Source organism: Mustela putorius, unplaced genomic scaffold, assembly GCF_011764305.1.
Source record: "Mustela putorius furo isolate JIRA1106 unplaced genomic scaffold, ASM1176430v1.1 tig00000083_pilon_pilon_pilon, whole genome shotgun sequence".
Lineage (NCBI taxonomy): Eukaryota > Metazoa > Chordata > Mammalia > Carnivora > Mustelidae > Mustela > Mustela putorius.
Genome location: NW_025421273.1, coordinates 10864646 through 10892487, shown reverse-complemented (window position 1 = coordinate 10892487; position 27842 = coordinate 10864646). Strand labels below are relative to the sequence as shown.

Genomic DNA, 27842 nt, shown 5'->3' with positions numbered 1-27842 from the left:
ACGCCAAGTGGCTCATGATCCTGCTTGTTTTAAAAACAGTGTTTATGTGAAAGTGTGAGGTTTCCTAGAGTCCGAGTGACCACTGCCCAGGGAGAAGGCTGGGAAGTGGAGTTGGGGCTCTGCAAGGACACGCTGCCTGTGTCACCTCCAGGCTCTCAGGCAGGCCAGACCCATATCACCCAGATGGCAGTGGCTCCTCAGGGCAGGGCTGGGGCTCCCCAGGGCAGGGGAGCGTCAGTATCTCTGGGGCACTGTGATTAGAATGCACACTATTTCCTCTCAAGAAATCCATGCAACAAATGGTGGCTGTGGTTCTAGCCCAGTCCCGTGTCTGCGTTCCCATCCTGGCACCCTGGCTGCGGGAGGCTGGAAGAGGGGCAGACAGCCAAGGGGACTGTACACACCACGTCTGGCCCTCTAATTCAGCGCATAGTTAAACTGGTTTGCAAACTTCTCGTGCTTCTTCCGGTCCATCTGATTCATGACTGTGACCACTCTTTGCACAGCAGCCCTGTGGGGAAAGCAGAGCGAGAGGAGATCAGAGAAGCCTGGCCAGGGCTCTGGGCTCCGAGTGTGGTCTGGCTGGGATTAGGCCCTAGTCCTCAGTGGCTGCTTCATGCAGACCGCTCAGACTGTGCAGATGGGCAACACAGCCCAGAAATGGCTGCAGCTTACCTGTCCGGAGCCTAAAGCAACCCCATGGGAGCTCCAAGCCCCAAGCCCCCAGGATCCCAACCTCACCAGCACCAGGCTGCACCACAGACTGACAGCAGAGCCTGCCCAGCAGGCTGGAGGGGGAGCAGACTGAGGGCGCAGGCCCCATGCACAGCACCCCAGGACAGAGCCGTGGGGCAACACCGCAGGCCTGCCAGCAAAGACTCGAATGGGCCATCAAGCGTGTCTGCTGCCTGTTCAGCAGGGCCCTGGGCCCAGGAGGAAGGCTCCGAGGTCACCAAGCAGTGATGCCCTGCTGCCCCCAAGTGCCCAGGTGACCACCAGGTGCAACTCCGGGGCTCAGTCACCTTTGGTCCTCCAACAGGATGAGCTCATGGGGCTCCCTCCTGTCCAACCCTGCATAGGCCAAGTATGTGGTGATGCTGGCCAGGATGGACATGCCTCCTACAGCCGCCGCATGGAGCAGAATGCCTTCCAGGTATCATCTGCTTGAGAAGGTCGCCCCACGAGGATGGCCTGATGGCACCCATGACGTGTGCATAGATCCAACCAAGGAGCCCACGGCCTCACAGGGCTTCCTACAGGAGCACCCTGAGTGTGCTCATCTGGCCAGCCCCGGTGGTGGGCAGGCAGTGAGAGCACTGGCTGGCAGCCTTCCTGCCTGAGCCCTGCCAAGTCCCCAGCCACCAGGCATGTCCAGCTGGGCTCTGGAGATGCCCTGTCCCAGAGCCCCCTCCCCGGCAGCACTGGCCAAGGTCTGCTAAAGCAGAGACCCATGTGGTGTCTCCCATCTCCCCAGTCTCGGCCGGCCTCCCCTGCCCGCTGTCCCCATGCAGACACCTCCGGGCACGATCACAAGACAGCCCCCCAGGGCCAGCTGGCCCCCCACCACCAGAAAAGGAGGGAGTGCTGGCTGATCAGTGAAGCTCATCCACCACCTTCGGGGTGACCAGCTTCAGGCCCCTCTAGGGTCCCCAAATCCAGGGGCAGGGGGCAGACATGGGGCGAGTAGCTCTTACTTGGCAAACACCTTCTTGGCAATACGTGCGCGGGCAGTGTTGGCCCGCCGCTTCAGGTCGGTGAGGCCAGGATGCTTCCTCCTCTTGCCCTTGCTGCTCCTGCTTGACCCAGACGAGCCAAGGTCCACTCCAGTGGCAGCCTCCACATCTCTCATAAACTCGGGGTCCTGCCAATCTGCAAAGAGATCCCAAGATTCCAAGACACTCCTGACACTGACCAGAGAGCCTCTCTCCCAAGCCCTGACCCGTCTCGGCCCACTGCTGGCCAGCAACAAAAGGGGCGGACGGCAAGGCAGAGCTGCCCACCCATCCTGGGCCCACAGGCCCCTCTGCCACCAGATGCCAGAAAAGAGCTGGGAGGGGACCCAGAAGCTTCATCTGGTGTACCCACTAGCCCCCCAGGCAGGAAGGTAGCTGAGATGGGCGCCAGTGGCAGGCTACTTCCCAGCCTCCAGCAGGACTGGTCCACCTGGCCCCCAGTGACAGCGGCCAGACCCATCTGACGACTGGTGTTTGGGTGCAGCAGGGGAGCAAGGGCCCAGCGCTCAGGACAGGCTGAGCTTTCTTTTTCACTTGTCCAAAGAGGACTTGGCAATGGGCTTCAATGAGGGAGTCAGTTTACCAGGGCAGTTCTGTTCTTCCTGCTACGGCCCAGGTCAGGCAACGCAGCAGGGGACGCTGTTCCACGTACCACAGAGCCTGGCCTCGCCAGCCTGGGGCTGCACCCCAGCCAGGCCAGCATGCTCATTTGCCAGGACCAAGGAATGCTTTCACTGTCTCATGCCGGGGTCCCCACGGCCCCACTCATGCCCTGGCTTTTCCTTCCCATCCTGGCCTCAGCTTTCTGGTCCCAGTAGGAGCGGGCCTGCGTCTGGTGGTGGGGTTGGGCTCTGTGATATCAGGCGCATCCTGGTCAGGAGGGTGACAGCACAGCCCCCCTCATGTGCCCAGACCTTGGGCCACTGAGCCCAGCTCACAGGAGGGTGCCAAGCACCCCACATGCCATTGGTGACAACCATGCCCACTGGAACCCCATGGAACATGCGCCCCAAACAGATGGCTGAGCCTCCCCAAGTTGATTTTTTGAAGTGAAGGAGTACAGGGCCGCACAATTCAGATCCAGGAACGATTAATCCGAGATTAAGGAAAACTGTCTAAACAGTTTATCTCCCATAATAAGAAGGCGCCACAGTTTAGGGGCCCAGTGAATGGAGCAATTGTTTAAACACCACGGAAAAATACCGGCGGCCGGGAGAGATGGAATGAGCATCTCAGTAAAATGAAGGAGCAATTTAAAAGCCTTTGAGGAAAATCAATAGCTGCCGGGGCCGCACGGCCTTCCTGTGCGCTGGCGGGCCTGGAGCTTGGTGCATTGTCACCAAGGTTAGCGCCGGGGAAAGAAAATTGCTGCGCGTGCGAGGGAGGCGGGGATCAATACTGTAGTTAGTAAAGAGATGCTATTTCACATCTGACTGGCCAGCGCCGGCCCGCGGCCGCAGCCCGATACCTGTTGTTAACAAGTCACCGAGGCCTGGAGAACCAGATACTCTTCAGGGTTGACACAAAAAATACGCACTTAATTTGCTACTGAGTGTGAGCCACCAGGGAAGGCCTCGCCCCACGGATTAGTAGGTCAGGGGCCCCTCCCTGCTGCTGTCTCCGGCCTGGGGGCTCAGACACAGCATCAGCCTGAAATCTCAAATCTGTCAAAGGGAAAGACCCCACTAATGACGATAAACTCCACCTGGGTGGGACCCTCACATGCAGGCCAGCACTGTCCCCACACACATGGGGGCTCCAGGTTCCACAACGTGGCTTTCTTGGGACAGCGAAAGCCCCAGGTGGCCAGGACCTCCAGACCCTAGCCCAGGCTTGACAAACCACAGAGACTCCGAGACGGGTCAGAGGTCTGATGGGTAACCCCCACATTCTGAACATACCCACATGTTTCCCAGAGAGTGACAGCCACTTCTAGGGGACACCATGTGACCCTGCTATTCAGGGGTCCTCAGGAGTCACAGGGTGGCCAACCTGTGGCATGTGCCCAGCACAGGGCACCAACACACATACTGTGTTGAGACAAGTTCCCCAAGTTGTCCTGAGAACACTTTTGCGGTTCAGGGCCTGAAGCTAATCTATCAGCCAGAACCTGAAATGGCCTCTGTGTGGAACTGGCTGCCGAGACCTGGGGCTCAGGGCCTACCTGGGACCTTCTTATGTCTGCCTGGGCATGCACACATGCATGCACATCCTACTTGGACACCCGTGTGCACACACCCATGCACACCCCATTTGCACACCTATCCCACTCACACACCTGTGCACACGAGCACATGCACTCACAGCTGTGTGTACACACACATGCCCCAAACCTCCCATGCTACAGAGAACCTGCCGCTCTCCTCTCTGGAGCATGGGCTTCAGCCAATAGCCTTCTTACCTTCATTCTCCAATTTCCTTAAAAACGTGATTCAGAACCCAGACCCGAGCCACCAAACAACATGATGCTTTCTGGCCGTGAGTCCGTTTCTCCCAGGGGGGAGCGATATGAAAGCCAGGCCCAACCAGAAGCCCATGTCCTCCGGGGGGCTGCCATGAGTTACGAACACACTGGAGGCAGCAGGTAGCCGCTGGGTCCCAGGCTATCCCCCCACACAGCACCCAGCCGTCTGCTCTGGCCCCAGACCTACCTGCATGCCCCGCCCCCTTCTGCAGCCGCCTCTGCTCCCAGGCCCTGTCCTCTGGCTGGAGGGGCCGGCCCATGTCATCTCTGGGGATGATCTTCCCGTGGAATGGACACTGGGACAAAGAGAAGAGAAGTTCTGGCCACAGCCACCTCCCTCACTCTGGCTACCTGGTGCTCAGCGCAGCAGGGCACAGGAGGGGTTGTGTGGGGCAGGCATACAGGAACCAGCGTAGAGCACTGAGGTCCTGGACATCAGACCCCCAACCCCAGGCACGAGGTGGTGGCAAGCAACGCGGGCCAGCCATGGACAAGCCCTCTCTGAGGAGGGGCCCCATCAAGGGCCACAGCTGACTTCACAGGGGCCGGCGAGAGCCCAGCACTCCATACAGCCACCCCATTCCAGCGGCAACCATGCCCATGTGTGCCTGTGGTCCTTGCCAGCCTTGGCTGCCACCTCACCTTTAGCCGGTCCTGGCGTTCACAGAGCCGGCCGTCAGGCCTCGGGGCACGGCACCGGTGCTGGACGGGCTCGAACCTTCCTGCGAAGGTAATGGAGCGGCTCTGCAGCATCTCCGAGACAGCGGCACTGTCCACTTCTGTGTCCACCTCGCTGGGCTTCCAAAAGCGGTGCTCAGAGTCACACCTGCAACACCAGATTCTCAGAGCCACCATGGGGAGGTTGCCTGGCACTGTGGCCGCAAGGCTGGGCCAGGCAGGGCAGTCTGAGGATAGCGGACCCAGACTTCTGGACCCTGTCACAGGTGCCACAAGCCCAAACTCAGAAAGGGTCCTCCCCTATCCAGCCTCCATGGCTGCGCCCAGCCTGCCAGGACTGCAAGCTCCCCAGCAGGTTAACCAGTGGATCCACCTGTGCCCCCTTCTTGTCTGTGGCCCCCAGAGGACAGCGCCAGCTGGCACAGCACAGGGAGTCCTCGCAGAGCCCCAGGCCTGGCCCACGTGCAGGGTTAAGTCAGAGCACTGGAGGGGCAAGGATGGGTCATGAAGGGCCCTGGGCCCAGGCAGCCAATCCTTCACACCCCATGATGCCAGACTGTAGGAGGATGGTGCAGGATGTCTCCCTAGGGAGTCACAGGAAGGCTCAGAAGAGGTCTAAAAGGCGCCCCCTGGCACAGTTCTGTGGTCCTACTAGAGCCTGCATGTGGTGATCACCCCCACAGGGAAGGTGAGGCAGAGCTAGGCCCTGGGCCCGGTGGTGTTTGTGGGCCGGGGAAAGGTGGGACCAGACACACCCACACTCACTTGAGGATCTTTCCTGGCTGCTCCTGGCCCCAGTAGCACAGGTCCACCCCAAAGGGTACAACAGGTGCCCGGGCCCGCTCTGCTGCCAGCTTCCCAGCCTCCTCGTGTCCCATAGGCATCCTAGCGAGGTCACAAGAACAGGACATGCTGACTGTGCATGCAGGAGCTGCCACAGGCCCCGTCTCTCCCTCTTGTCCTCTGCTCTCAAAACAAAGACCCCGGGTCAACACGTCCAAGCAGTGACCTCTGCCACCTTGGGCTCGGGGTCCAGGGCTGCCGCTGAGTCCTGGCACCAAGCCCAGAGGTCTTCAGGGAGCTCTGCAGGGAGCTGGTCTCAGATCTTTGGACTTCTTCCTGGGTCTGACACCTGTCCCCACCAGCTCTCCGAGGACCCCTCTCTCCCATGCAAGCCAGAGGCACAGACAGTGGCAGGTGCTCATCTAGCCCGGGGCACACTCACAGTCACCCCCACACAGCCAGAGGGGTCTGGGAAGCCTGCGCCAGGCAGAGGTAGGCATCTGGAGGTCACCTGGGGCTCGGGGCAGGGAGCGAGCGTCCACGTAGGTGGTGACGCTGGGCAGCAGCAGAGGTGGGGTCATGCGCCTCCTCGTCCTGCCTTGTTGTCCTCCTGGCCTGCACGCCCCGGGTAGAAGGGTCCTTCTCCAGCCCTGGAACACAGAGGAGCTGTTCCTAGCCACTGCTCCCATGACCCCAGACCGACCCCCAGGGGCACTATGCTCTATCTCGACCCTCTGCTGGTGGCCCAGCAGTGATGACCCATGTCAGCCTGCAGCCAGGCTCCAGCTAGAAGAGGCCACCACGCTGGCGCCTCTGTACACCTCCACCAGAGATGGCCAGAGACGAGGCTACCAGGCTGCAGAGCTTTTAGGCCAGCGTCCATCCCAAATCCTCAGAGCAGGGTGAAGGGCAGATTCCTAGCACCATAAGGGCCCTCCCTGGCCCCCTCCGGCCCCTCTTGCAGGGCCTATGGCCACACTGCCCCCACGCAGGCCAGGGTCCCAGGGCAGCACACAGTGTGGGTGGCTTCAGCAGAGGCGTGCCACCCAGAGCTGAGGTTCTGTGGGCTGAGCGCAGTCACATGTGAGGACTGTGACATGCCAGGAAGGAAGCTGAGCAGCATGTTCCAGACAGAGGGCGAGATGTCCAGCAGGTCAGGTGTGTTGCATGCTCCCCAAGGACTGTGGGGCCCGGAGCACACTGGAGCTTCGGAAGAGGAGGAGAGAGCAGAGACCTCCCCACAATGGACAGCGGTAATGACTCATGGACTGTAGCGGGCGCCCCAGGCGGTGGGCACCCCAGGCAGCGGGCGTGGGATGAAGCCAGATGGCAGCTTTCACAGCTCAGGTGCGGACACTGGATGTGCTGCATACCAATGTCAGCATCTTCGCTACTGGCCCCCAAAGCACAGAAAAAATACCTGGAGTTGGGAAGCAGTTGAAGAAATGAGACACTCAATTTTGCTGGAATTTGGGAACTACCCAAATGTCAAGAAAAAGAGAGAGAAAACATGGCTAGTAGACTTACAAGGAAACTGAAGGACGATAAGATGAAGATCCAAAAAGCTTCTAGAGAGGAACAGCAGAAAGGGCAAAGGACAAGCATCCCACCGACACCAGTGTTTTTAACAGTGACCGTGAACGTGAAGTCTCTGGAGCTCCTCCTGAGAAGCTTGAAAGAGAAGACGAGCTAGAACTTTCTATCTAGCTCACTAGCACCCTGTGGTGCCTGTGAGGGAGAGCCTCACACACATGAGACCCTTTCCGGAGCCACAGGAAGGCCTGCTTTGAAAACACTCTCTGAGCGAGTCATCAATCCATCCGTCAGGGAGGAAAGGGAGTTTGGGGCAAGGCTTGCAAGCGGGAGCACAAAGTGATACCTCTGCCTCTCACTGCACACCTGGCACCAGAGCTGAGCTGGAGTGAGCAGGGTGCTGGGCTGGGAGGGTCGCAGAGGGGAGGGCGGTGCAGACAGTGTTACGGGACCAGGACCGTGCACAGGAAACATGAAGATGAACCTTTCAAAAATAAGGGATAACTCTCAGAAAAATCAACGCTCTTACAATTTTATCAATATTGATGGAATGTTTTAAAAACTAGCAGAGGGGCGCCTGGGTGGCTCAGTGGGTTAAGCCGCTGCCTTCGGCTTAGGTCATGATCTCGGGGTCCTGGGATCGAGTCCCGCATAAGGCTCTCTGCTCAGCAGGGAGCCTGCTTCCTCCTCTCTCTCTCTCTCTCTCTGCCTGCCTCTCTGCCTACTTGTGATCTCTCTCTCTGTCAAATAAAAAAAAAATAAAAAAAATAAATCTTTAAAAACTAGCAGAAAAAATATTAACCTACCAAATAAAAGGTGGGGAAAGAAAACCCAGTGGGTAATAAAGTATCTGGAACATCGAACAACCAGAAACAATTCATTAAACAGATTAAAATCAGCTAAAAGGCAGATTAGTTCTAAAACTTTTAGCAACTTGTGGTCCACACAAGACCCACTTAAACAGTCAACAAGACGATGAAGCTAAAGACAGCCACGCAGGCTCACCCTGTAGAGTGGAACAGAGAAAGCAAGGACAACCGTGTCTCCAGAAAGACCAGGTTTCAGGCTCTAGACACACAAGGAGAAACACAGTACACGTGGTAAGTGGCTCAGGGGCTTGCCATGGCCGGCTCTGTAGACCCTCACACAATAGACCAAAAAGGCCAAATCCACAGCCACATGGGACTCAGCATCCAGGAAGCCCTTCAGAACACACGCATGCCTGACAGGACCACATGCAGGACCACCAAGGGGACCTCAGCGCCCCCAGACCATGTTCCTGGGTCACGGAGCAGCCAGGAGCTGAGCAAAGGGCAATGAAGACCCAGACGTCAGAAACCTACACACACATTCTGACACTCCTTTCCTGAGCACACAGACTTGCGGTGTAGATGGCCCTGATGAACACAGATCCACCCAGCACCCTCCAACACCAACTCACGAACACTGGATTTAGAGAGAACAGGAAGGAACGTGGCAGCACCGAGGACTAAAGCGTGTGCTTTAGGCGTGGGCTCTCTGCAGCAGGGGCAGTCTGACCCGACTCGGGGACGTCCAGCCCAGTCCCCCGCAGCGTCACGGGCAGCAGCGGACAGGCCCCTTTCTGTGCATGGTCTCCCTGGCATGTGGCCCACACAGCTTTGCAGGGGCTCCAGAAGCCCATAGGCCCTGTGCAGGAAACATGTGCCCGCACCTACTGCAGATGCCTGGCAAGCCCGCCCGCTGCCCTTTCCCAGGTTCCAACAGCTGAGAGCGGAGGACAGAGCTGCTCAGGCGTGACAAGTCCACCAGGGTTGGGACCCCAGCCCAGATTCCATCATCACCATGCCGCCTTGGCCCCAGCTCCCCAAAAGCCCCCAACACCCCCACTTGGGATGTTGACAAGACGTATGCAGAGCCTGTCGCAGATAGCCAACCCCACGAGTGTGCACAAGCCACACACACGCGCCCGGGGTGCTGGGGGAGGCTGATAAGTGGGCATTGTGGCATTTAGATGGATACAATCACAGCCAAAGGATCAATATGTGAATTCCTAGGAGTTACAAGAATGAAATATATTTTTCATTGATTTGTTGTTTTAAACCATTAAAAAGATGGGTAAGCGTGTTAAAGCAGAGTAAATACTCAGGGCGCTAAAAAAACACGACCATTTTCACATTGTTGTAGAAAATCAATCTCGTTGACACACACTTTCAAAGTAAAACCCCAAAAAGCAGCTGGTATGCCTCAGCCCGGGAGAGAGCATTCTCCGGCAGAGCCGGCCACTCGGCCATCAGACGGGTATGGGCCCCAGTACAGGAGCTGGGATCAGATTTACTCCCACCTTTGCTTTTAGAAAGAATCCTACAAATGCCCAAATCCCCTTTTTTGTTTAAATTGACCAAGTGGCACCCATTTGCCTGGAGCGCTAAGGCAGACAGGGCGGGAGCGATGAATCGATAGCGGGAAATGGAGAGGCTGCGGCTTCCGCACGGAGTTAGGCCGCCGAGCTTGACATTATTGATTTTACCTAGTTCAGCTGGCCTTGTAATTAAAATGTAAATTTGAGAAAGAGATTATGTCCTGACAGAAATGGTAGGATTAAGGGGAAGATAAAAGCCCCTCGCTGAAAATTCACAGAAAGAAACGAGAAAGAAAAAGCACCAGCTTCCGCAGCCGTGTGGATTTAGACCAATCTACTGCGGGTTCACCTGCATTTAATTGAAAAAACAGAGGCAGAATATAAACCAGCATTATGAACTGCTTCGGCTGCCACACTTCTGTGTCTGGAAGCCTCCAGAGCCCTGGGGCCTGCCGGGGCTCCCAGTGGGATTTAGGGTGGTGGCAAGGGTGGGCCCACCGGGGGCACAGCTGTCTCTGGGGTCCTCCGGACCCTCGAGACCCTGCAGCCCTAGTCCAGCTGGGTCCATCACCACCAGGCCCCCACAGCCCACCTGTCTGCAAACACAGACCCACGTCAGCCATGAGCATGACCTTCTGGCTTACGCACAGGATATCATGAGCAAAGGGAGGGGGGTTAGCAGCAGTCTTGCCTCTTTTCCTGGGCTCCTGAGGTACCCTCCATGGGCCAGGTGTGGCTATGGGCACCAGGGACTTGGGCCCTCCTGGCCTCACGAGGAGGTGGCGGTCAGGTGCCCTGGGAGCCCAGAGCGGGAGGCAGCCTGCACACTGTCAGGCTTGCAGACTATCGGGATTGGCAATGTCTCCATGGGGACAGCTCATCTTTGCTCCCTCGTGGCTGGGGCCACGGCTGGCAGGTCCCCTTGCCACGGTGCCAGGGCTGTGCTGAGTCCAGGTGCATGTCCTGTGAGCATGGTTGGCCCACCCAGCCTGTCGCCCAGTCCCCTCGGCCACTCCTGCTCAACACCTCGCCAGTGGGAGTGGCGGCAGCCCCACCGCGCCTGCTGGAGGCCATGGCCTCCATGGCACAGTGGATGTGGAACAACAGATGAAGCACTCTGCGGACTGTAGCCATGCTCCCTGCTTCGACCAGAGCTGGCTACCAACACAGCTCCAGGCCGAGCTCTCTCTTCTGTGGAAAAGGCTCCATGCCCTCCAAGCAGGATGTGCCAAGGACCAGGCCAAGCGCCTGTGGCTGGATAGGGCGGAGAGGACCAGCTGAGGGTCAGTGCAGGGGTCCCAGGCCCAAGGGGCAGGACCCAGGGTCTCTGAGCCCAACCTTTGCTGGATGCGCTGCTAGCCACAGGAGGTGCTCAAGCTGGGGCTGCCCATCACCAGACTCCTCCAGTGCAGAAACCTGGAGAAGCGACCACACTGCACCGTGTGCGAGCTGCTCCCTGGCAGTCCTGGCCCCACTGCCCACTGCCCACTGTCCCAGCCTGGGCACAGGCAGCCTCGGGTGTGGCTGGGCTTCTGCTGGGCTCTGGCCTAGGCACAGGAGGGCGCTCACTGCTCCTAACAGATGCCTTGGGCAGCCCCAGGTCCGTCGTGGGGGCAGGTGAGGCCTCTGGCCACAGGGAGCCCCTGATCCAGGGCGGTGGGGAGGGACGGCAGCATAACCGAAGCCATTTCAGGCACAGAACACAGAGGAACGAAGGGCAGGAGGGATGCCTAGTGGTTAGAGGAAGACCTGAAAACTAAAACGTGAAGGCCTGCATGGCTGGGGCAGAGGGCAGGATGGGTGGCCGCTGCTTCCACATCCAAGCTGGTGCTTAGGGAGAGAACACCAGGTTGGCGGCCAGCCAGCAGGAGAGGAACCAGGGCTCTGGATGTGCTGCTTTGCGTGCTGCCCCTAACAGGCCCCAGTTGAGCTTCCTGCCATCTACACCCTGTGGAAAAGTTCACATTTCATCTTATAGATTCAGAGACAAATCGACTAGTCTGTTTCTCCACAAAAGCCACGGGTCTTGTTTTTATCGGCCTCCTGTGTGTGTGCTGGGTGGATTCCACGGGTCCACACCCACTCTCACCAGACGGCCACCATGTTGGGGTGGAGTCGTCCGAAAGAAGGAAACCCCAGACAGGAAAGAGAAGTCACAGCTGCTCAGTCTACACTGAGTAGTCTGAGCAGTCACAGCTACACAGTCTGCACTTCCCAAGGCACAACCCTCCGCTGCCAAGAGCTACACAGGAGCCCTGGGCCAGCGGCACAGTCCGTGACTCCACAGGTGGTAAGTGGGGACACCAGGGCCAATAAGGCCTGAGGACTAAGGAGCTGGTGAACGGCCAGCAGTCTCCTGGCACCTCGAGAGTCAAACTGCATACCCACAGCACTCTCCCCAGGGCACAGGAGCCATGCAGGCTCTCTGTCCGCTCTGGGGTACCTGCCCCACTCCTGAACTCGCTCCCCTGTGCTGAGACCTGTGTATCCCCAGCAGGGCTGCCCTTCATGGAGCATCAGCCTGGCTGTACCCAGTGAATGAGTGCTGGGGCCTGCCCACCATGGACAGTGGGAGCCCACGGTGGGGCAGGCCTCAGGGAGGAGCCTGGCCCGAAAGGACCTGGAGCACAAATGGGGAGAATCCCATGATTTTCAGTGACAGCTCTGCAGTGTTAGCAGGTGGGGTGGCCACCATGGCTGGCTCCCCTGCTCAGTGGGCCCCAGACCCCAGATATGACGTCACGCCCTGAGGGTCAGCATCCTTAGCAGGACCCCCCTCCCGCTCCCACTGCACTCACCGTACTCAGGCTGCAGGTGGTCAGGGATGCAGGCCTCATACCCCTCCTTCTCTGGAACCTCGACAAAGTCCCCATCATCCTCATCCTCTTCCTCGTCCCCTGGGGCTGCCACCTGTGGAAACCACCCCCCAGACCTGCCTATGAACAGAGCACAGAGGCCCGGACATTTCCAGTCCTGCCTCTGCAGGTCAGGCGTGGGCTGCACCACAGCCCAGAGACCAAGGATTGTCTCCAGGCCTGGTCCCACTCCTGAGCTCATGCCAGATCCACAGCTCCGAGTCTAAACCATGCTCAACCTGCTCCACTGCCTGGTGCCCTTTGAAATGCTGGGAGAGGCACGGAGTGAGTGTGTTTCCAGAGCCCCAGGACAGGCAAGGCCACCCTTCCCTGCAGGTCGAAACACAGCATCTGGCCGTTCTTGGGGCAGCTCTGGGGATGCTGGTGTGACTACAGCATTTCTGAAATAGTCTGTCCTTAAGAGTAACTTGTTAAAAAGCCAAAAAGAAACAGTTTCCTTTCAATGATGCCTCTTTCCCCACCCAGGTCAGTGTGGTGAGGGGTCCAGAGCTACCAGAGGAGCTGGGGGCAACCTCCACCCTAGCCTGCCCAGAGGGCCTGAAGAACTATAGGGAGCTGGCTTCCTTCCACGAGACCTGGACCCCTGCCCCAAACCCACAGGCTAAGTAGCACCTGACCTCTTCATGGAGGTCCCCACAGAGGAGTTTGGGCCACCACACACTGGGGGAGTCAGGCTGCTGCAACTGGCCCCACATTCTCAGTGACCTCTGAGGGGTCAAGCCCCAGGATGGGACTTGGGGGACAGCAAACCGCAGGGATCGCTCCTTCCTGAGAGGGTCACGGCAGGGAGGAAGCAGGAGCACCTGTCCCACTGCCAACCCACCCGGAGCACTCGGGGGCCAGCTCAGCCTGACCAGGACGTAAATCCCGCATCACTGTTTCAATCCCCCATAAGGAAACACTCAGGATGGGGAGCCCTGTTGGATAAACACCAATCACGGAGGCAAACTCTGGAGAACCTCGTGACACGCCTTCTCTTCTGAAGTCTTTCTCCGCAGCACAGCTCACAGGCACCAGTGAGGCCCAAACGGAGAATGGACAGCCTGGGCGACACCGGGGGCAGGAGGCCACCCCAGGCTCGGCTGAGTCACAGACGCTGGCAGCTCCCTCCCACAGCTGCCTGTGGCCACAGAGCCAGGCCTGGTGGCAGCCACCAGCAACCACATCTGTCTGTCTGCCGTACCTGCAGCCCAGGACGCCTGCCCCTGGGAGGCATAATCAGATGCAAATGCACTATGTTTGGGCACAACCCACGGCAGTGCATCTGGGAAGCTTGGCAGACATTAATCATCGGAAACTGTAATTTTTTGTTATCAGTCTAACACTGATCAAAAGGGAAGCCTGTCTCCACCACTGACCTGTGAAACGTCCCAATTATACTCTTTGGAAATGACAGGGGCACTTAACTCCCGAGCTGGGCAAATGACGGCGATCAATCACGTTTGAATAACAATGAGCCACGGACCTGAAAATTATTTTTGTATAGAATCTACCCAGGAATTTATGAAAGGTGGAAAGCAGCCCAAGGTTTTAGGGCATTACGGTTCTCGGCTAGTGCAGTGCGTATCAAACACTAAACAGAATTTATGTGTTTTAATTTTCTAAAAGGTAGATGTGGACGGGGTGCTACAATGCATAACAGAGCGCGGTGGGTTTTAAATATGGGGGTCATTTTCATAAAATATTATGTTCACCACTCACACCCTTCAATTTCACCAGGGACTTTTACTAAATTTTCATTTCCTAAAAAATATTCAGCTGCTTAGCTAACTATTAGGAATTACACCTTTTTTCTCCCCAACGAAAACTGTTTATTCCCGTGATGAAATACGGAGCCCGGTTGGCTCTTTGTTCTTAAATTAGCACCGACAACGTCTGCCAGGTCGTACCCACCTCCAGGAGGACCCATGGGGTAAGAGCTGCCCCCTCAGGGTCCCCGCAGCCGGGCCGCTGGTCTCTGCAACAACCCACCTGTGCACATGAGCAGGGAGCTCTCCGGCCACGGGTAGCCCCTGGACCCGTAGTGACCCCCGGCCAGAGACCGACTTTGCTGCTAACACCAGATCTGCAAATCCGCACTCCAGAGCCTCCGAGTTCAACGTGGAGTTCCTGGGGCTGCGACAGTGCTCTGAAACCCCCCAGGCCATGGGGGAAGGGCAGTGACATCTGCTGTCCAGATGTTGGGCAGAGGAAGCCCCTCGACGAGGCACAGTGGTCGTTGCTGTGACACCTGTATGCCCTGCTCCAGGGCCTCACACCAAATGCTAGCTCAGAGAACAGAACACTGCCACCAGCCAGGCCAGAAAGCCCTCTCTAGGACCCCAGCCAAACAGCAAAGCCTGGGGAAACTGAGGCCAGCAGGTAGGAGCCCACCAGAGCCAGTCCCGGGGTGGGACAGGGAGGTGGCCAGAATCCAGAACTGAGGGAGGCAAGGCCCTGGGCAGGGCGTGGGGCAGGGGTGTGTGGACACCCTGAGAACCCTGGGAAGGAAGAAGATCATGCCACAAGGAGGCAAATGGTCCTCAAAATGGGGTCCACTTACGAACTGTTCTCATTCTGCAGCTCCCCACCCCGTCCCTGCGGCGTCTGGGCTGTGCACCCACCTCCAACAAGTGGAGTCCCTGGGAAGGCGGTCAGAACCCTGTGGCCCACCAGATGCCTCCCACACCGGGAGACGCCAGCTGGCTGCAACAGGGAGGCACCAAGGAGGCCTGTGGGCCTTCCGCTGGTATCCTAAAAATGGATTTGCATCCACAGTTAAAAGGATTTAGAAAAATGAGCTTCTAGGATCATAATTAAACAAGCAATAAAACGTCTAAAATATACAACACAATCAGCTTACAGCAGTGGGGGTATCAGGGTTCCTGATTATTGGAGGAGGAACAGGAAGAGCGACCTGGTCTGGGAGCGGGTCTGCCCGCCAAACGCACGAGATGCAGCTGGGACTGTTGAATAAATTTTGTACGATCTAATTAACTCGGTGCGCAATCTCAATTACTTTTCACCCAAGAAATCACTTTTGTTCAGTTTTATGTGTGTCTGTTTCCCTTTTTAAAAAAAAAAAAAATGATGTAAGGCCTCGTCAGACAAGTGAGCTCCAAACTGCATTTGTCTTTCAGCGGCTTGATGGCCATGCATTTAAAACCCCATTCTATCTTATAAACTAAAAATTAAACGTGCTCAGCTGTGATGGTCGTCATTGCATCTGCTATTTATATGCTAATGCCCTCCCTGGAAGGCCGTGCAAATTGCCCAGCCCAGCCAATATCTCATGTGCATCTCCAGTGGCTGGGGACGCGCCTTCAGAGGGCAGAGGACAGTGGGGCTGCGGGGCTGACTGGGGCAAGTGCAAGGGAACAGGGACCCCAGGCCAGCACCACCCAGGCCACACAGAGGCCTCTCAGACGCAGACCAGGCTACTGCACATGGCCTCCCGCTCAGGAACGAGCTGATGCACAAGCACCACCGTGTCCAGAGTGACTGGTGCCCCCTTTCTTGTCTGATCCAAATGGGCTCGGGATGCAGTTCCCCAGGGCTTTGCCTTGGCGACAGGCTGCCAGCGGCACATGCTATGGGGCCATGGGATGCCTGGAGGTCCATTTCCAAGGCGAGGTGGGGTCCGGGCACATCCGTCCCCCAGCACAGGTAGTGACCCGGGAGCCGCAGGCGGGTAGCCTCTCCCCTGCAGCCACTGCCCTGGGGAGGCCCGTGGGAGCGGACGAGCCGTGGGACAGGATGCCAATAGCATGACCACGGAGCACACAGTGCTTCCTGGTTAGAGCCAGCCACTTGCCCGGTTCTTACCACCCATGGAAGTGGCACCCACACAATAACAGGGAAACCTGCTCCCTCAGCCGAACCTGCACAGGCAAAATGCAGGTGACCAGTGGCCTCGGAGACTGAGACTCACATGACATCCCCCAGACTCAGTTTTCCCACCTGTGTAATGGGGAGGTGACATCACCCACCTCCCAGGGCTGCTTGTGGGAAGGTGTTCAGGGGCAAGAGGTGCACAGCAGCATAGGGCGAGCCTGGGCGCAGTGGGGCTGTGCTCAGGGCCCTAGGGCACAGGGGAGAGGGCTGGCCCTGAGCAGTGGGGAGCCTATGTGTGCTCTCCCAGCACCGAGGCGTGCGGACCCCTCCCCCAGCTCCAAGCCCTCAGCCACAGAGTGGCCTTCAGCGTGATGGAGGGAGCCTCGTCTCCAGGAAGGTTGTTTACTGGCCCTGCCGAGCACAAGGTCCCCACTGCCGGCTGATTTAGTTTCCCTGCCTCCCTGGGGTGCCTGACTCATTCAACATTTCATTCCCCAGCTTCCCGCTCTGTCCTTTTCACCTACAGGGAGCTGACACTCACATGGTTCCCACGGTACAGAAAACTTGTGGGACACGATGACAGCAAGAGCGTCCTGGGCCCCTGCCCGAGGCGGGAGGAAGTTCCTCCGCCAGAAGTCCCATCCGCTGGGAAGACCGCTCAGGCAGGCAGGGGTGGCTGGCATGAGGGAAAGCCTCCCAGTGCCCTGCAGGGTGATGTCTGCTTTTGGAATGAGGATGTGCTGGCTGTCTAAACCTTGTGGCCACTGTGTCAGATGGCTGGTCGGTGAGAACAGAGACACCCACACAAGCATCTTACCCACTTAAACCTACAACCCAGCCATTAAAAAAAACCCATCTTCCTGAGAGTTTACATAAACTGATGCTTGAAGTTAATTTTTTCAGACATATTAGTTGGCAGGAAATTAATATTTTGTTAATTACACAATACAAAATAATTGGTGATCTTGAATACATAATTAAACCGCAGGCAATTTCAAAGTTTACAAAGGATTTTTATCAGTGTAATGAATGTAGCAGGCACGGATTATTACACTCCCCACAGCAGCAGGCTGGAGACTAAATCTACCCAATGATGCTCCACATCGATCTATCTGAGATTTATCCCCAGCTGCTCCCAAACACAACAGAGACACACTCTATAAAACAAACAGTTAAACGTATTTAAACTGGCTTAAATACTTCTCAAAGTCGGAACCTCTGTGTCAAAGGGAAAACAGTATGTACAAACCAACAGCAACCCCAAACCAGAAAGGGCCACCTTCCAACACCCCCACCCCAAGGGCTTGCTCCCCATGGGCTGACTGCAGCAGCATACCAGCCAGAAGCCCTGTGTCTCATCTCCGGCCCATCCATCTGAAGTTCTCCAATACTGAATCCCTCGTTCCCAAGTCAGCACCCCCAGCTCGGCCTATTGTGCACAGTTAGGACGCTGAACCCCTGTGGGAGGAGAAACGCTAAGGCAAACCATGTAGGGCAGCTCGCTCATGATTTCTAGGGACCGCAGTTGTTCCCGCAGCCACAGGCCCTTCGTGGAGCAGGAGCTGATGGGCAGATACACAGCGGCTATTCTGGGAAGCGACGCTCACCTGAGCGGGGCGCTGCCACTCAGCCATTCGTGCCCCAATCGCTTCATCTCCAGGTGCCGCAGCCCGCCAGTGCGGCGAGCACAATCTCCAAGGATTTCAGAGCAGTTCCTTTTTTCAATCAGTTTGTGGAGAAGCGTCTGGAAACCATCAGCGCGCTGACAGAGGCGGGAACGCTCCCTTCCCACTGTGCCACCTTCCCCCAGGCAACCCAGTGACTGGCTCAGTTGGCCCTGCTGTCCCTGCGCAGGAGGGGCTGGGCCCCTTTTCCCACAGCGCTCTTCTGGGTTGGCCTCCCACCCTTGCCAGCGCCCCCAGGATCCCCGACGCCCCTAGTACCCCCGATGCTCCGTGGAGCAGCATGGAGCTGCCCCCACCGGCTTGGTTGTCTGGGGGCAGTGCAGGAGCTGCCCAACAGTCCCAGCACAGTCAAGGCCCTGTGGGGGCCCTAGGGGTCCATGTGGGGACAACAGCAGCCACAGCAGAGCTCGAAGCCCAACCCCGACAGTCCCAGGGCACCCAGGGCAGGGCTACTTCCACACGGGGAGCCTGAGCCCACTCTGTCTCCTCCAGACCTTGGGGTATCTGGAGAGAGGGCTCCCAGTTGCTGCTCACTGGCCGCCGCAGGCTGGAACCCACCACACAGAGCACCTTGTGCCTCCCACTGGGAGACTGCAGCTTCCAGGGACACGCAGACCCCTGCCTCACTGGGTCCATTAGGAGATGGGCCCTTCCCCTGGGGGCTCTACAGCCACAAGGCAAGATGGTTCTTCTGCCAGCTCTAGGCTCGGGGCCCTGTGGGCCCCAGTGGTGCTGTGGCCCCAGGCCCAGCAGGACAAGGTCATGCTGCCCAACCAGCCCTCATGGCTGCCAGGGCTCTCTCCAAAGCCCCTGCTGCTCTGAGGGTGCCTCACCAGCTCCTTCCCAGTGCAAGCCCCTACGGGGGAGGGGGGGCTGGTCATCAGGGCATCATAAAGGGGGCACCCAGAGGAGCCAGCCTGATTCCCTACCCCTCCCTGCTCTCAGGCCAGCCTCTGCTCTGACGCCATGATCCTGGCTTGTCTAATGTTCAGAGCTAAATCCTGACATGCTGGGAAGAGCTGACCAGATTACCTCCCTCTTGAGACCAGAAAATAACCTTCCTTTGCTGTAAAAAAAAAAAACAACAAAAAACCACCTTGGTCCAAATTCACACAACTAACTTCTTAATGAGGTCACATCCCCAAAACAAGGCTCTTCAAGGAATCTTGTGCCCACAGAAACCCCTCTAGGACATCGACCAGCAAATACCAGGCAGCATGCAGGCTGGGCTCCCTGCCCAGAACGTTCCTCTGATGCCACAGCTTTGTGGAAGAAAGGCAAGACCGCCCTCTGCCGGTCTCCGGGGACCCCCACACCTGCACCTGGAGGACAGCGGGGCAGATGCTCAGAAACACACGAGGGCAACGGCCCTGCAACAGGTGTCCAGTGGCCCTGGAGAGATCAAGGTCACTAAGGTCCAAGACCCAGCCTGTCACCTACTGTCTATCCTAGATCTGAGTGGCTCCAAATCTGCTCTCTTCCCCACTGGGGAATGCTGTTCCTCCCACCACAGAGCTCCTGTTGGAAACAGTTACATCCACCGAGAGCCAGGGCCCTGCTCAGTGGGCCAGGTCCGGGGTCCCAGCACCCTGGCAGAGAGGGGCACTCTGGGATCTGCCTTCTCACTTCTGAGAGGCCAGCAGCTGTGCTGACACCCCGGCAGCCCCGCAGTCCAGCTCTGGCTGTTCCACCCTGCTGGCAGGCCCTGAGAACAAAGGACACAGCTCTCAGGTCCATCCCAGACATCAAGGTCTAGGTCCTGGCACAGGCCACGGGAGGTATCTCAGGAACTGATGGACTTCACCTGTGCCCCATCAACAAGTGTGGGCCTGTCCCAGCTCTACAACCTTGCCCCGGGACCTAGCACTCAAGGTGACCAGCCACTCCCGACCAAACCACATGGGACCCATGAGGTGCCACCTGACCAGCAGACACCTGGCCTGGACTGGCTTCCCCAAATGGGGCACCAGGCCACATGTTCACCCCACCTCGCCGCCCAGGAGCTCCTCTGTGGGGTCCTGCTTGGGAGGGCCTCCCAACTCCCCAAGCCAGGGACATGGCTCTCTGCATAAAGCCGAGGCCAAGTCCTGATTCTCGGTCTGTCACAAGTACCCTGACACCAAGCGCCCTCAGCTGCAATGTAGGTGGAAGGGATGAGGCCCTGAAGCCTGGAAGGCCCTTACCAGCTCACAGGAGGCTCTGCTGGGGTGCTCGGGGGGCTCAGGGTGCAGCTGTGCAGTGGGGCTAGACTAGGTCTCAAGTCAGCCCATGGCCAGCTACCAGATCTCCTCCAGGGCCCTGGGATCTCCCTCCAGACTAGCTCACTCCCCACCACACCCCAGCTCTGCCACTCCCTCCTGCCGTAGACCCTGTTCCAACCCTTCATCCATAGGGAACCTGTTGCTCTCTGGCCCCCAGGGCCAAAGCCTCCATTTCAGGAGAGGAGCTCCCACTATTAGGAACCAGAATATTCCCAAAGTCCAGTGATGCTTGCTGACTCAGAAAAGAGCTCAAAGAGATCTCCCTGCTGTCACCCCTCCCCAGCCCAGTGGTGGCACTCACCTCCCTCCGACGTCCCTCCTCAGGCTTAATGTCCAGCTCTTCCGACCGCCGCAGGGTGGTTTCCAATTCTGCCTTCAGGTCGATGGCAGCTTCTAAGTGCCCACCGTGGATCCCCGCGCGGGTGAACAGCTGCCAATGAGGGGGCGCATCACTTGGGCGGACCAGGGCACCCTCCCCAACCCCCCAACTCACCCCTGCTCACCCCGTGGAGCACACAGTCCTTCCCCACCAACCTCCCCACCCTGCATCATCCCTGCACACCCCGGCACGTGCGACCTCACCTGGACCCAGGATGGCACAGCCCTCCCCACCCCCTTGCAGCGTCACCCCTGCACACCCCATGGGCCCCTGACTCTGCCCCAGGACACCGGCACACACGGACCTCACCTGGACCCAGGAGCGCACAGCTGGCAGGAACTTGTTCTGGATAAGCTTGAGCGCGTCCCGGACTGACTGGATGACGGCATGGTTGTCCTCGTCCTCATGCACCCTCAGGCTGTCTGGAACAAAGCATGAGGGTCACTGAAGGAGCCAGGGTGGGTCACCCAGCACCGCGGAGGGACCACCCACACTGCTGCCCACCCTGCCCCAGCCATGTTCTGCCCGGGACCCTGCACCTCATGCCTGAGAAACAGACGCGCTACTTAAAGATCTGGCTTTGGTGGGGACCATCTCCCCCCGCACACACTAATGCCTCCCCCCACACCACACCCCAAGGCCCCACACGGCTTTCACACAGATACACAAGCCCCAGGCCATCCAGCAAGCCCGGGGAGCTGTCAAGCCCCCTCCCCCATACAGCCCATACCACAGCTCAGTCCCAAGGGCCCCCCTCTGCATCCTGTCTCCTGATCTGTCTCTAGCCAGGCAACCCACCTCCTGCACATGGCCTGCTCCCTGGCCCCCAACAGCTGTTAGCTCCCTGGGGCTGCTGATACCCAAGAGGTCCAGGGGCAGCAGGTCTTCACACAACTAGGCTGACCAGCCTTCCTCTGTGAACACCCCTAACGGGCCCCCAACCACCCACACCCCACACGCTGCCGGGCCATACGGGGCCCTGCCTCTCACATGGCATCCTTGCAAACGTGATGGAAAACCACAATCCAACTACGAGTGGGGGGCACCTGATCCCTTACAGTCACCCTCTGATCCCGATAGGCCAGGGACCAGGCCACTGCAGCCTCCCCAAGGGCTCTCCAGTCCCCCAGAAAATGAGGCCAGCCCATCACAAGGAGGATCTCAGGGTGGAGCCACGGACACTGAGCCTTAAGTCACCCCTCACCCCAACCTTGGGAGTCTCTTCCCTGCTCACCGTCTGGGGAAGTCTGGGCTCTCACCAGCATCCCTAAGGCCCGTGGCTGAGGGGAGAGAGAGCCCTGGCCGGCCAGCAGGAGCTACCAGTTACCTGAGGAGAGCTCCACATTCAGCATGTACTTGTGGGAACCCAGCCCATGGCACCGCACGAATTCTTCCTCGTCACTGTCTCTGTCGCTGTCCTCCTCCTCCTCGTCCTCGTCCTCCTCCTCCTCTTCATCCTTGGCCCCTGAGGTGGTCTGAGGGGGCCCCGCCCCACTGCTGGCTCCTGGACAGCTGGCAGAGGCAAGCAGGGTCTTGCTACAGCAGGGCTGCTCCTCGTCTCCGTGATTTCCTGCACTGGCCCAGCTAGAGGCACTCTCCACAGACACATCGAAGGCCACTGTGGGCAATGAGGCGCCCAGGCCTGTGGCAAAGTCCAGTGGCACCAGCAGCCGAAAGCAGCTCTCCACCTCTGTGAGGCAGCACCGGATCTCCTCGGCCATTTCTGTAAACACATGTATGGCCTGTTGGGGCCACCAGCACAGGGCACTGCCTCCCCTGGTGCAGGGCCCAGGATCAAGGGTAGGGTGATGTTCTGGGAGCCGGTGGGCCCAGGGGCAGGTGGGCTGGGGGGTGACATGTCACATGTAAGTATAGGTCTCCTCCTGCCCCCCAGAGAGGCCAGTGCCCTGGGCGTGCAGAAGCTTGGTGACTACTGGGAAACCACCAGCTCAGCAGCACGAGGCTGCCCTCTGGGACGTCCTCAGAGACACCCTCAGGTCTGGACTTTGGCCATGAGGGTCACGGTGCCCCGGACACTGAGTGGGATGTGCCACCACGGACAGAGCTTTCGGACAAGGGAGGCCTGTGGGGAGCCATCAGGACACACACCATTTCCCAATCCTCCCTTTGGAGCACATCTCGACCATTCCATTCCTGCCAGCCACTTGCCGATGGGATCTGCCTGGGGCCAGCCAGCACCCTCCTCAAGTGACAGAGGCCTGCTTCCAGGCTCCCCCTAGGCCAGGCAAGCCAGAAATGCCTTAATCTGGGGCCTGCCCGTCATGGAAAGGGCCGAGTGCTCAGAGGGATCAGGTTTTGGAAGTGGGGGGTGCTGGCAAGAGGAAACAAGGGCCATGAGATGAACAAACACATATTCCCTGCTTCCTCCAGCAAAGAGACTTTCCAGGAGTCGTGAAGGAGAACTTCCATTCTGCACCACCAGGGGGCGCGGGAGAGACGCGGCCACCCAGAGATTCCTGAGAACAGGGCTCAGGTCTGCCCTAACCTGGGCACCGAGGGTGGGCTGCACAAAGCCCTGGTGCAGCGCAGCAGGCCCAGCGCCCTCAGGCCTGGTAAGTCACTCACCCTCCATCTCCCTGATGGCCCGCTCAGACTTCTCCCGGTAGATTCTATCCAAGCGCTTCTGCTTCTCCTCCTCCCGCTTTCTCTCTGCCACAGTCCGTGCACTCACATCCTGAAAATCCACCTGGGAAATTGAAGGGGATGTGAGACCTGACTGCACAGAACACAAAGAAATAAGTCAAACAGACCTAGGAGACATGCCAGCACAGAGCCAGATCCTCCGGGTCCCTGGGGTCCAGCACTTCCAAACGCAAGGAAACACATTTGACAGCAATGATCGATCCCCAGCCGAGCACAGCCAGCCCACAGTCCAGAAAGCAGCATGCCTCCGAGAAGAGTGTGTGCGCCAGGGAGTGGAAGGAGCCACTCGCCCCACCCCGGGACCTAGAAACACCCCAGGAGGGGACCTGGACATGCAGTGTCAGGCAGCATGCTCAGGCTGTAGAGGGGACCAGCCAGCTGCCCAGACAGGAGGGCAGGGGTGGTGGCAGCCAATCCTGGTGGGTCTCATGCACCCAGGACCACCAGAGCCCACAGCAGACCCAGGAGGGATTCAACTCCAGGACACAGAACAGGATTGCATCTGAGAAGCTAACCCCTTTCTCCCATTTGGCTTTCTGTGAAGTCGGGACCAGAGTCCCAGCTCTCTCCACCCAGACCTGCTGCCCTGCTCCCAGGAGCCCTGCCCCCAACACTGGCTGGCCCTGAGAGGCAAGTCTGTCCACTAATGCAGCACAGAGCTTGTGGCCTGCCCACCTGTTTGCTGTGTCTTAGAAAGTGGTAGCCAAGAGCCAGCTTCTTGTAGGCCGCACCGTACTTCTCATTCCACCCTTGGATGGCCCGGGTGGCAGCCTGTCGCAGCCTCTGGGCCACCTCCCTGGGGGGCGGCAGGGGCTGCTCATGGTCAGTGCCCAGTGTGAGTTCCAGAAACTCCTGGAAGTTGGAAACAACCAGCATCCTGAACTGGTGGGACCGGGCGAAGAGCTCATCTATGGCCTGGAATGCGGAGAGGCGGATCTCGGCATGGTCCTGGCTCAGCTGGGCCATGAGCAGGTGGTAAGCACGGCTGAGTTGCTCCTCCGAAGACCTAGGGACACCAGTCATCCTTGCCAGGGCCTGATCCTGTGTGTGTGCACAGTGTGCAAAGCAGCAGGGACGCACCCTCTCCCACTCCCCTCCCCTCGGTCCAGAGCAGGCTGGACCAACGACTGCCTTCAGGTTCCCGCATGTTTCTGTATGACCCACAAGCAAGAATGGCTTTTATGTTTTTTAATGAAAGAATAATACTTCATGACATGTGGAAACCACGAGAGCCAGCGTCAGTGCCCATCAAGTTTTATTGGGACACAGCACAACCACCCCGTCACATTGTGCCTGCTACTGTCCATGGCTGAGAGGCCATCGCAGAGATTTTATGGTCTGCAAAGCCTCAAGGAGTTACAGTCCGACCCGAGCAGAGACCCCTGGTCCCCAGCCTCCCCTGCAGGCCCAGGAGGGCACTGAAGCAAGGAGGAAGGGACCTGCTGCCCCTCCCCCCGCAGAAGCCGGCATATACCCTGCCCCCTCCTGCCGCCCCTCCCAGCTACCTTCCCTGCAAAAGAAGCCACCACTGTTCTGGGTCTCCAGGGAAACCTGATCTGGGCTGCAATTTTTTTGTCAAAAGCTAAAAACTTCATTACTTAAAATCACTTATGCTTTCCTGTTTTGTAAATACAGGATAAGGACAATCAGTGAATCTCAAAATTTGTTCCAGCTGAAGCCACCTTTGAAGTGTTAAAGCCCAAAACGCCCTCCCCCTCAACCTTGGGACCACTGCCCCACAAGGTGACTGCCCACCAGAGCTGGGACCTGCAGGGTCCTGGGGGAAACATCCTGGGCCTTTCCTTCCCCGTACAGAGGCCATGGTGGGGGCAGACGGGCAGGGCTGACAGACAAGGTGGTGAGAGGCCTGCCCCCAGGAGTGTCTGGACCTGCACAGCCAGCCAGTGTTGAAACGCTGAACCTTAAGACATACTTGCAAATTTTCTTCAGTTCCTTCATTTTCTCAGGACTCAGCTGGGGTTCTCCCGAAGTCGTGAGCTCTTCAACCAGGTTGGACAGTTTCTGATCCATATCTAGAAATACGCGTGGCAGAGACACGGAAGGACCACCTAGCCTTCGCGGTCTGTTACACGTTTCCTGAGCTCACTGTGTCCTGGGCATTCCGGGGGTTTGCAAGGCTTGCCCCTCCAGCCCTAGCCTCTGATGTGACCTGGCTGCGGAAATACAACGCAGATGGTATTCTGGGCACAGCATTTTGGGTGGTAAATCAGGAAAAGCACAACAGAAGAGTAACTCTAGAGTCCACATGTGGGAGGTACCTCAGCAACCCAAGAATTCAACTGCCTAGATAAAATTTAAATGAGCTTTTCCCAAAGGTGCCTGTGGCTCTTTCTCCCTTCAGCAGCACAGGGCTCATTCACAACCCACAGGAAGCCTCTGCAGACGGGAGAGCGAGTGGCTACCGGCCAGAATCACTTGCACTCAGAACTCCAGGGCTGAGCAATGCAGCAGGTTTGCAGGAAGGGAAACGAAGAGCGAGGCTGATGGCCCAGGAAGTCGGTCATTCAGCAGGAACTGAAACTGGGGGCAGCACGGGGGTCAGGCTGACTGGGGGGCTGCTTTATTTGGTAGAAGGAGGGGCCGGGCCCAGCACTGTACACGCACCCCTCCAGGAGCCACTCTCAAGCAATAACGTTTGTCACCGACACTAACTCAGTACCCGCTTGGCAGGTGTAGGGAGCTGCTCATCTCCTCTGAGCACCCTCCCGGTATCCCCCACTGACCATGGGTACCTCCCATGGACTCTGCCAGAGTTCCTAAGCCCAGGGCACCATGGCCACACAAGACAGAAGAAGGGGTATCCCAGAGAGGAGGAGAAAGCAGTGACCAGGGAGGAGGAAGCGTCCAGAAAGCGGAAGGGGTCAGGGTCAATGTCCTAGCAAGGAGAAGAAGGGGACAGTGGGGTGAGGGGAAGGAGAGGACCGTGTGAGGGGAAGAGGAGGAGGGGGAGGGGCGGCAGATGAGGATGGATAGGTGTCCCAGGGAGGGGGAGGAGGGATGGCGTCCTGGATGGGGAGAAGAAGGGACAATGTCCTGAGGGGCAGGGGGAAGAGAGATGGTGTGGTGGGGAGAGGAGGAGGTGGTGGTGGTGGAGGTGTGGGAGGGGGAGGAGGAGGAGGAGGAGGGATAGTGTCCCAGGGAGAAGGAGGAGGTCGTGGTGGTGGTGGTGGAGGGATGGTGTCCCAGGGAGGAGGAGGAGGAGATGGTGTGGTGGGAGGAGAAGGGGAGAGGGAGGTGAGGGAGGGGGAGGAGGAACAGTTTCCCAGGGGAAGGCAGAGAGGAGGGGGTGGGGGTCGGGGGTGGGGGGGGAGGAGGCGGAGGAGGATGAAGACGAAGGGGAGTGGGCGGAGGAGGGGTGGTGTCCCAGAGAGGAGAAGGATGGAGAGTTGGAAGGGGAGGAGGACGGCGAGGAGGGAGGAGGAGGGGTTGGTGTTCCAGGAAGAAAGCGGGGCTGAGGGGGGCGTCCTGGGGAGAAGGACAGAAACAGTCCTGGCACGAGGACGGCCCTCAGGACCCCAGCCCTCAGGACCCCAGCCCGGCCGCAGCCCCTGCCCGGTATCGCGACGACCGCGACACCTACCGCGTACCAGGCCGCTCGCCTCGCCCCTCCCCTTCCGGCAGGAACCCCGCCCCTATCACGTGCCCCAATTCGCCACAGTCATTGGCTCGCCCTGGCACGAAGGGCGCGGTGACGAAGGTCAGTGCGGCGACGACCGCGCCTAGGCGCGACGCGACCGCTGTCACCTTAGCCCGCCCTTTCCGGCGAGGACCCCGCCCACCTTCGGTCACGTGACCCCAAGCTCGGCAGTCAGTGGCTGGCCCTGAGGCGCGAGCGCCGGGCGGGGCCGAGATCTGCGCGGTGACTCAGGCGCGCTCCCGGAGGGTCAGGATGGCCGAGGCGGCCGCGAGAAAGGAAGCGGGCGGGCGCAGCAAGTCCTTAAAGGGGCAGGGTACTCTGATGCCGGGCGAGGCAAGGCGGGGCTGGCCCGAGGGGTGCGAGCGTGGTCTCCACGCCGCGGTCGCCCAGGAGTGTGCGATTCCCAGGCCTGACACCGCGACAGGCAGGCCGGGATGGCCCGGGTGGGAGCCGGTGCGCGCTTCTCCCGGGGGTGCCGGACACCCCGCGGCCCCGTGCTGCCTGCTGCCCGGCACGGACGGCACGCTAGGCCCTGGCCCTCCCTGCCCCGCTGTCCGACCCGCGCTGGTGACCGCTTCCGGAGGCGGTGAGCTCGAGGAGCCCTCGCCGTGCAGGCAGGGACCCCCTCCGGGCTCTGGCCAGGGTGCTTGCCAGGCTTTGTCCTTCAGGACGCCCCTCGCCCCTGCCCACTGAGCACTGCAGGCCAGGCTCTCCTCGTCCGGGCCCCGCGCTGGTGCGGCCCTGGTGCAGCCCAAGCCCCGATCCGTGCCGTCCAGCCGCGCGTGTGCGCCCGTGGGTTCCCTGGGCACCCCCACCTGTGGAGGAGGACCTGGGGGTGATCCGCCCAGCTCTCCAGTTTCTTGCACCAGGGGGTCCCCTCGGGGCCAGGCGGTGGCCTCACCCAGCGCCTTCTTGGAGCCTGTGCCTGTGTGCCCCCAACCCACAGGCTGAGTGCTACCATCTCCTCGGACTTT

General features: G+C 58.9%; 1 protein-coding gene across 3 annotated transcripts; it reads right to left on the bottom strand.

The window, feature by feature from the left end:
• Nucleotides 1-24: 24 nt before the first annotated feature.
• On the bottom strand, nt 25-26947 carry UVSSA (UV stimulated scaffold protein A). Of its 3 annotated transcripts, none has more exons than XM_013045831.2 (14): nt 26812-26947; nt 25144-25243; nt 23886-24216; nt 23133-23253; nt 21874-22269; nt 20856-20968; nt 20469-20597; nt 12331-12442; nt 6170-6308; nt 5641-5760; nt 4840-5023; nt 4385-4493; nt 1695-1869; nt 25-511 (listed from the first exon to the last, which is right to left on the bottom strand). In XM_013045831.2, the coding sequence occupies exons 2-14, from the start codon at nt 25239-25241 to the stop codon at nt 418-420; spliced, it is 2121 nt and encodes a 706-aa protein (XP_012901285.1). In that variant the 5' UTR covers nt 25242-25243; nt 26812-26947; the 3' UTR covers nt 25-417. The 3 variants fall into 3 exon arrangements, with proteins under 3 accessions (XP_012901285.1, XP_004772371.1, XP_012901284.1); XM_004772314.3 differs by having other exon boundaries at nt 25144-25384; nt 26812-26938; XM_013045830.2 differs by having other exon boundaries at nt 25144-25380; nt 26812-26885.
• Between the last annotated feature and the right edge of the window lie 895 nt (nt 26948-27842).

Bases quoted from the DNA above. Each gene is read 5' to 3' on its own strand.
- UVSSA (XM_013045831.2), bottom strand. From the start codon at position 25,241: ATGGATCAGAAACTGTCCAACCTGGTTGAAGAGCTCACGACTTCGGGA. The intron at 24,217-25,143 runs GTATGTCTTAAG...TGGTGTCCCTAG, and splicing joins GAACTGAAGAAAATTTGCAA to GTCTTCGGAGGAGCAACTCA. The intron at 5,024-5,640 runs GTGAGTGTGGGT...CTGGTGTTGCAG, and splicing joins CAGCCAGGAAAGATCCTCAA to GTGTGACTCTGAGCACCGCT.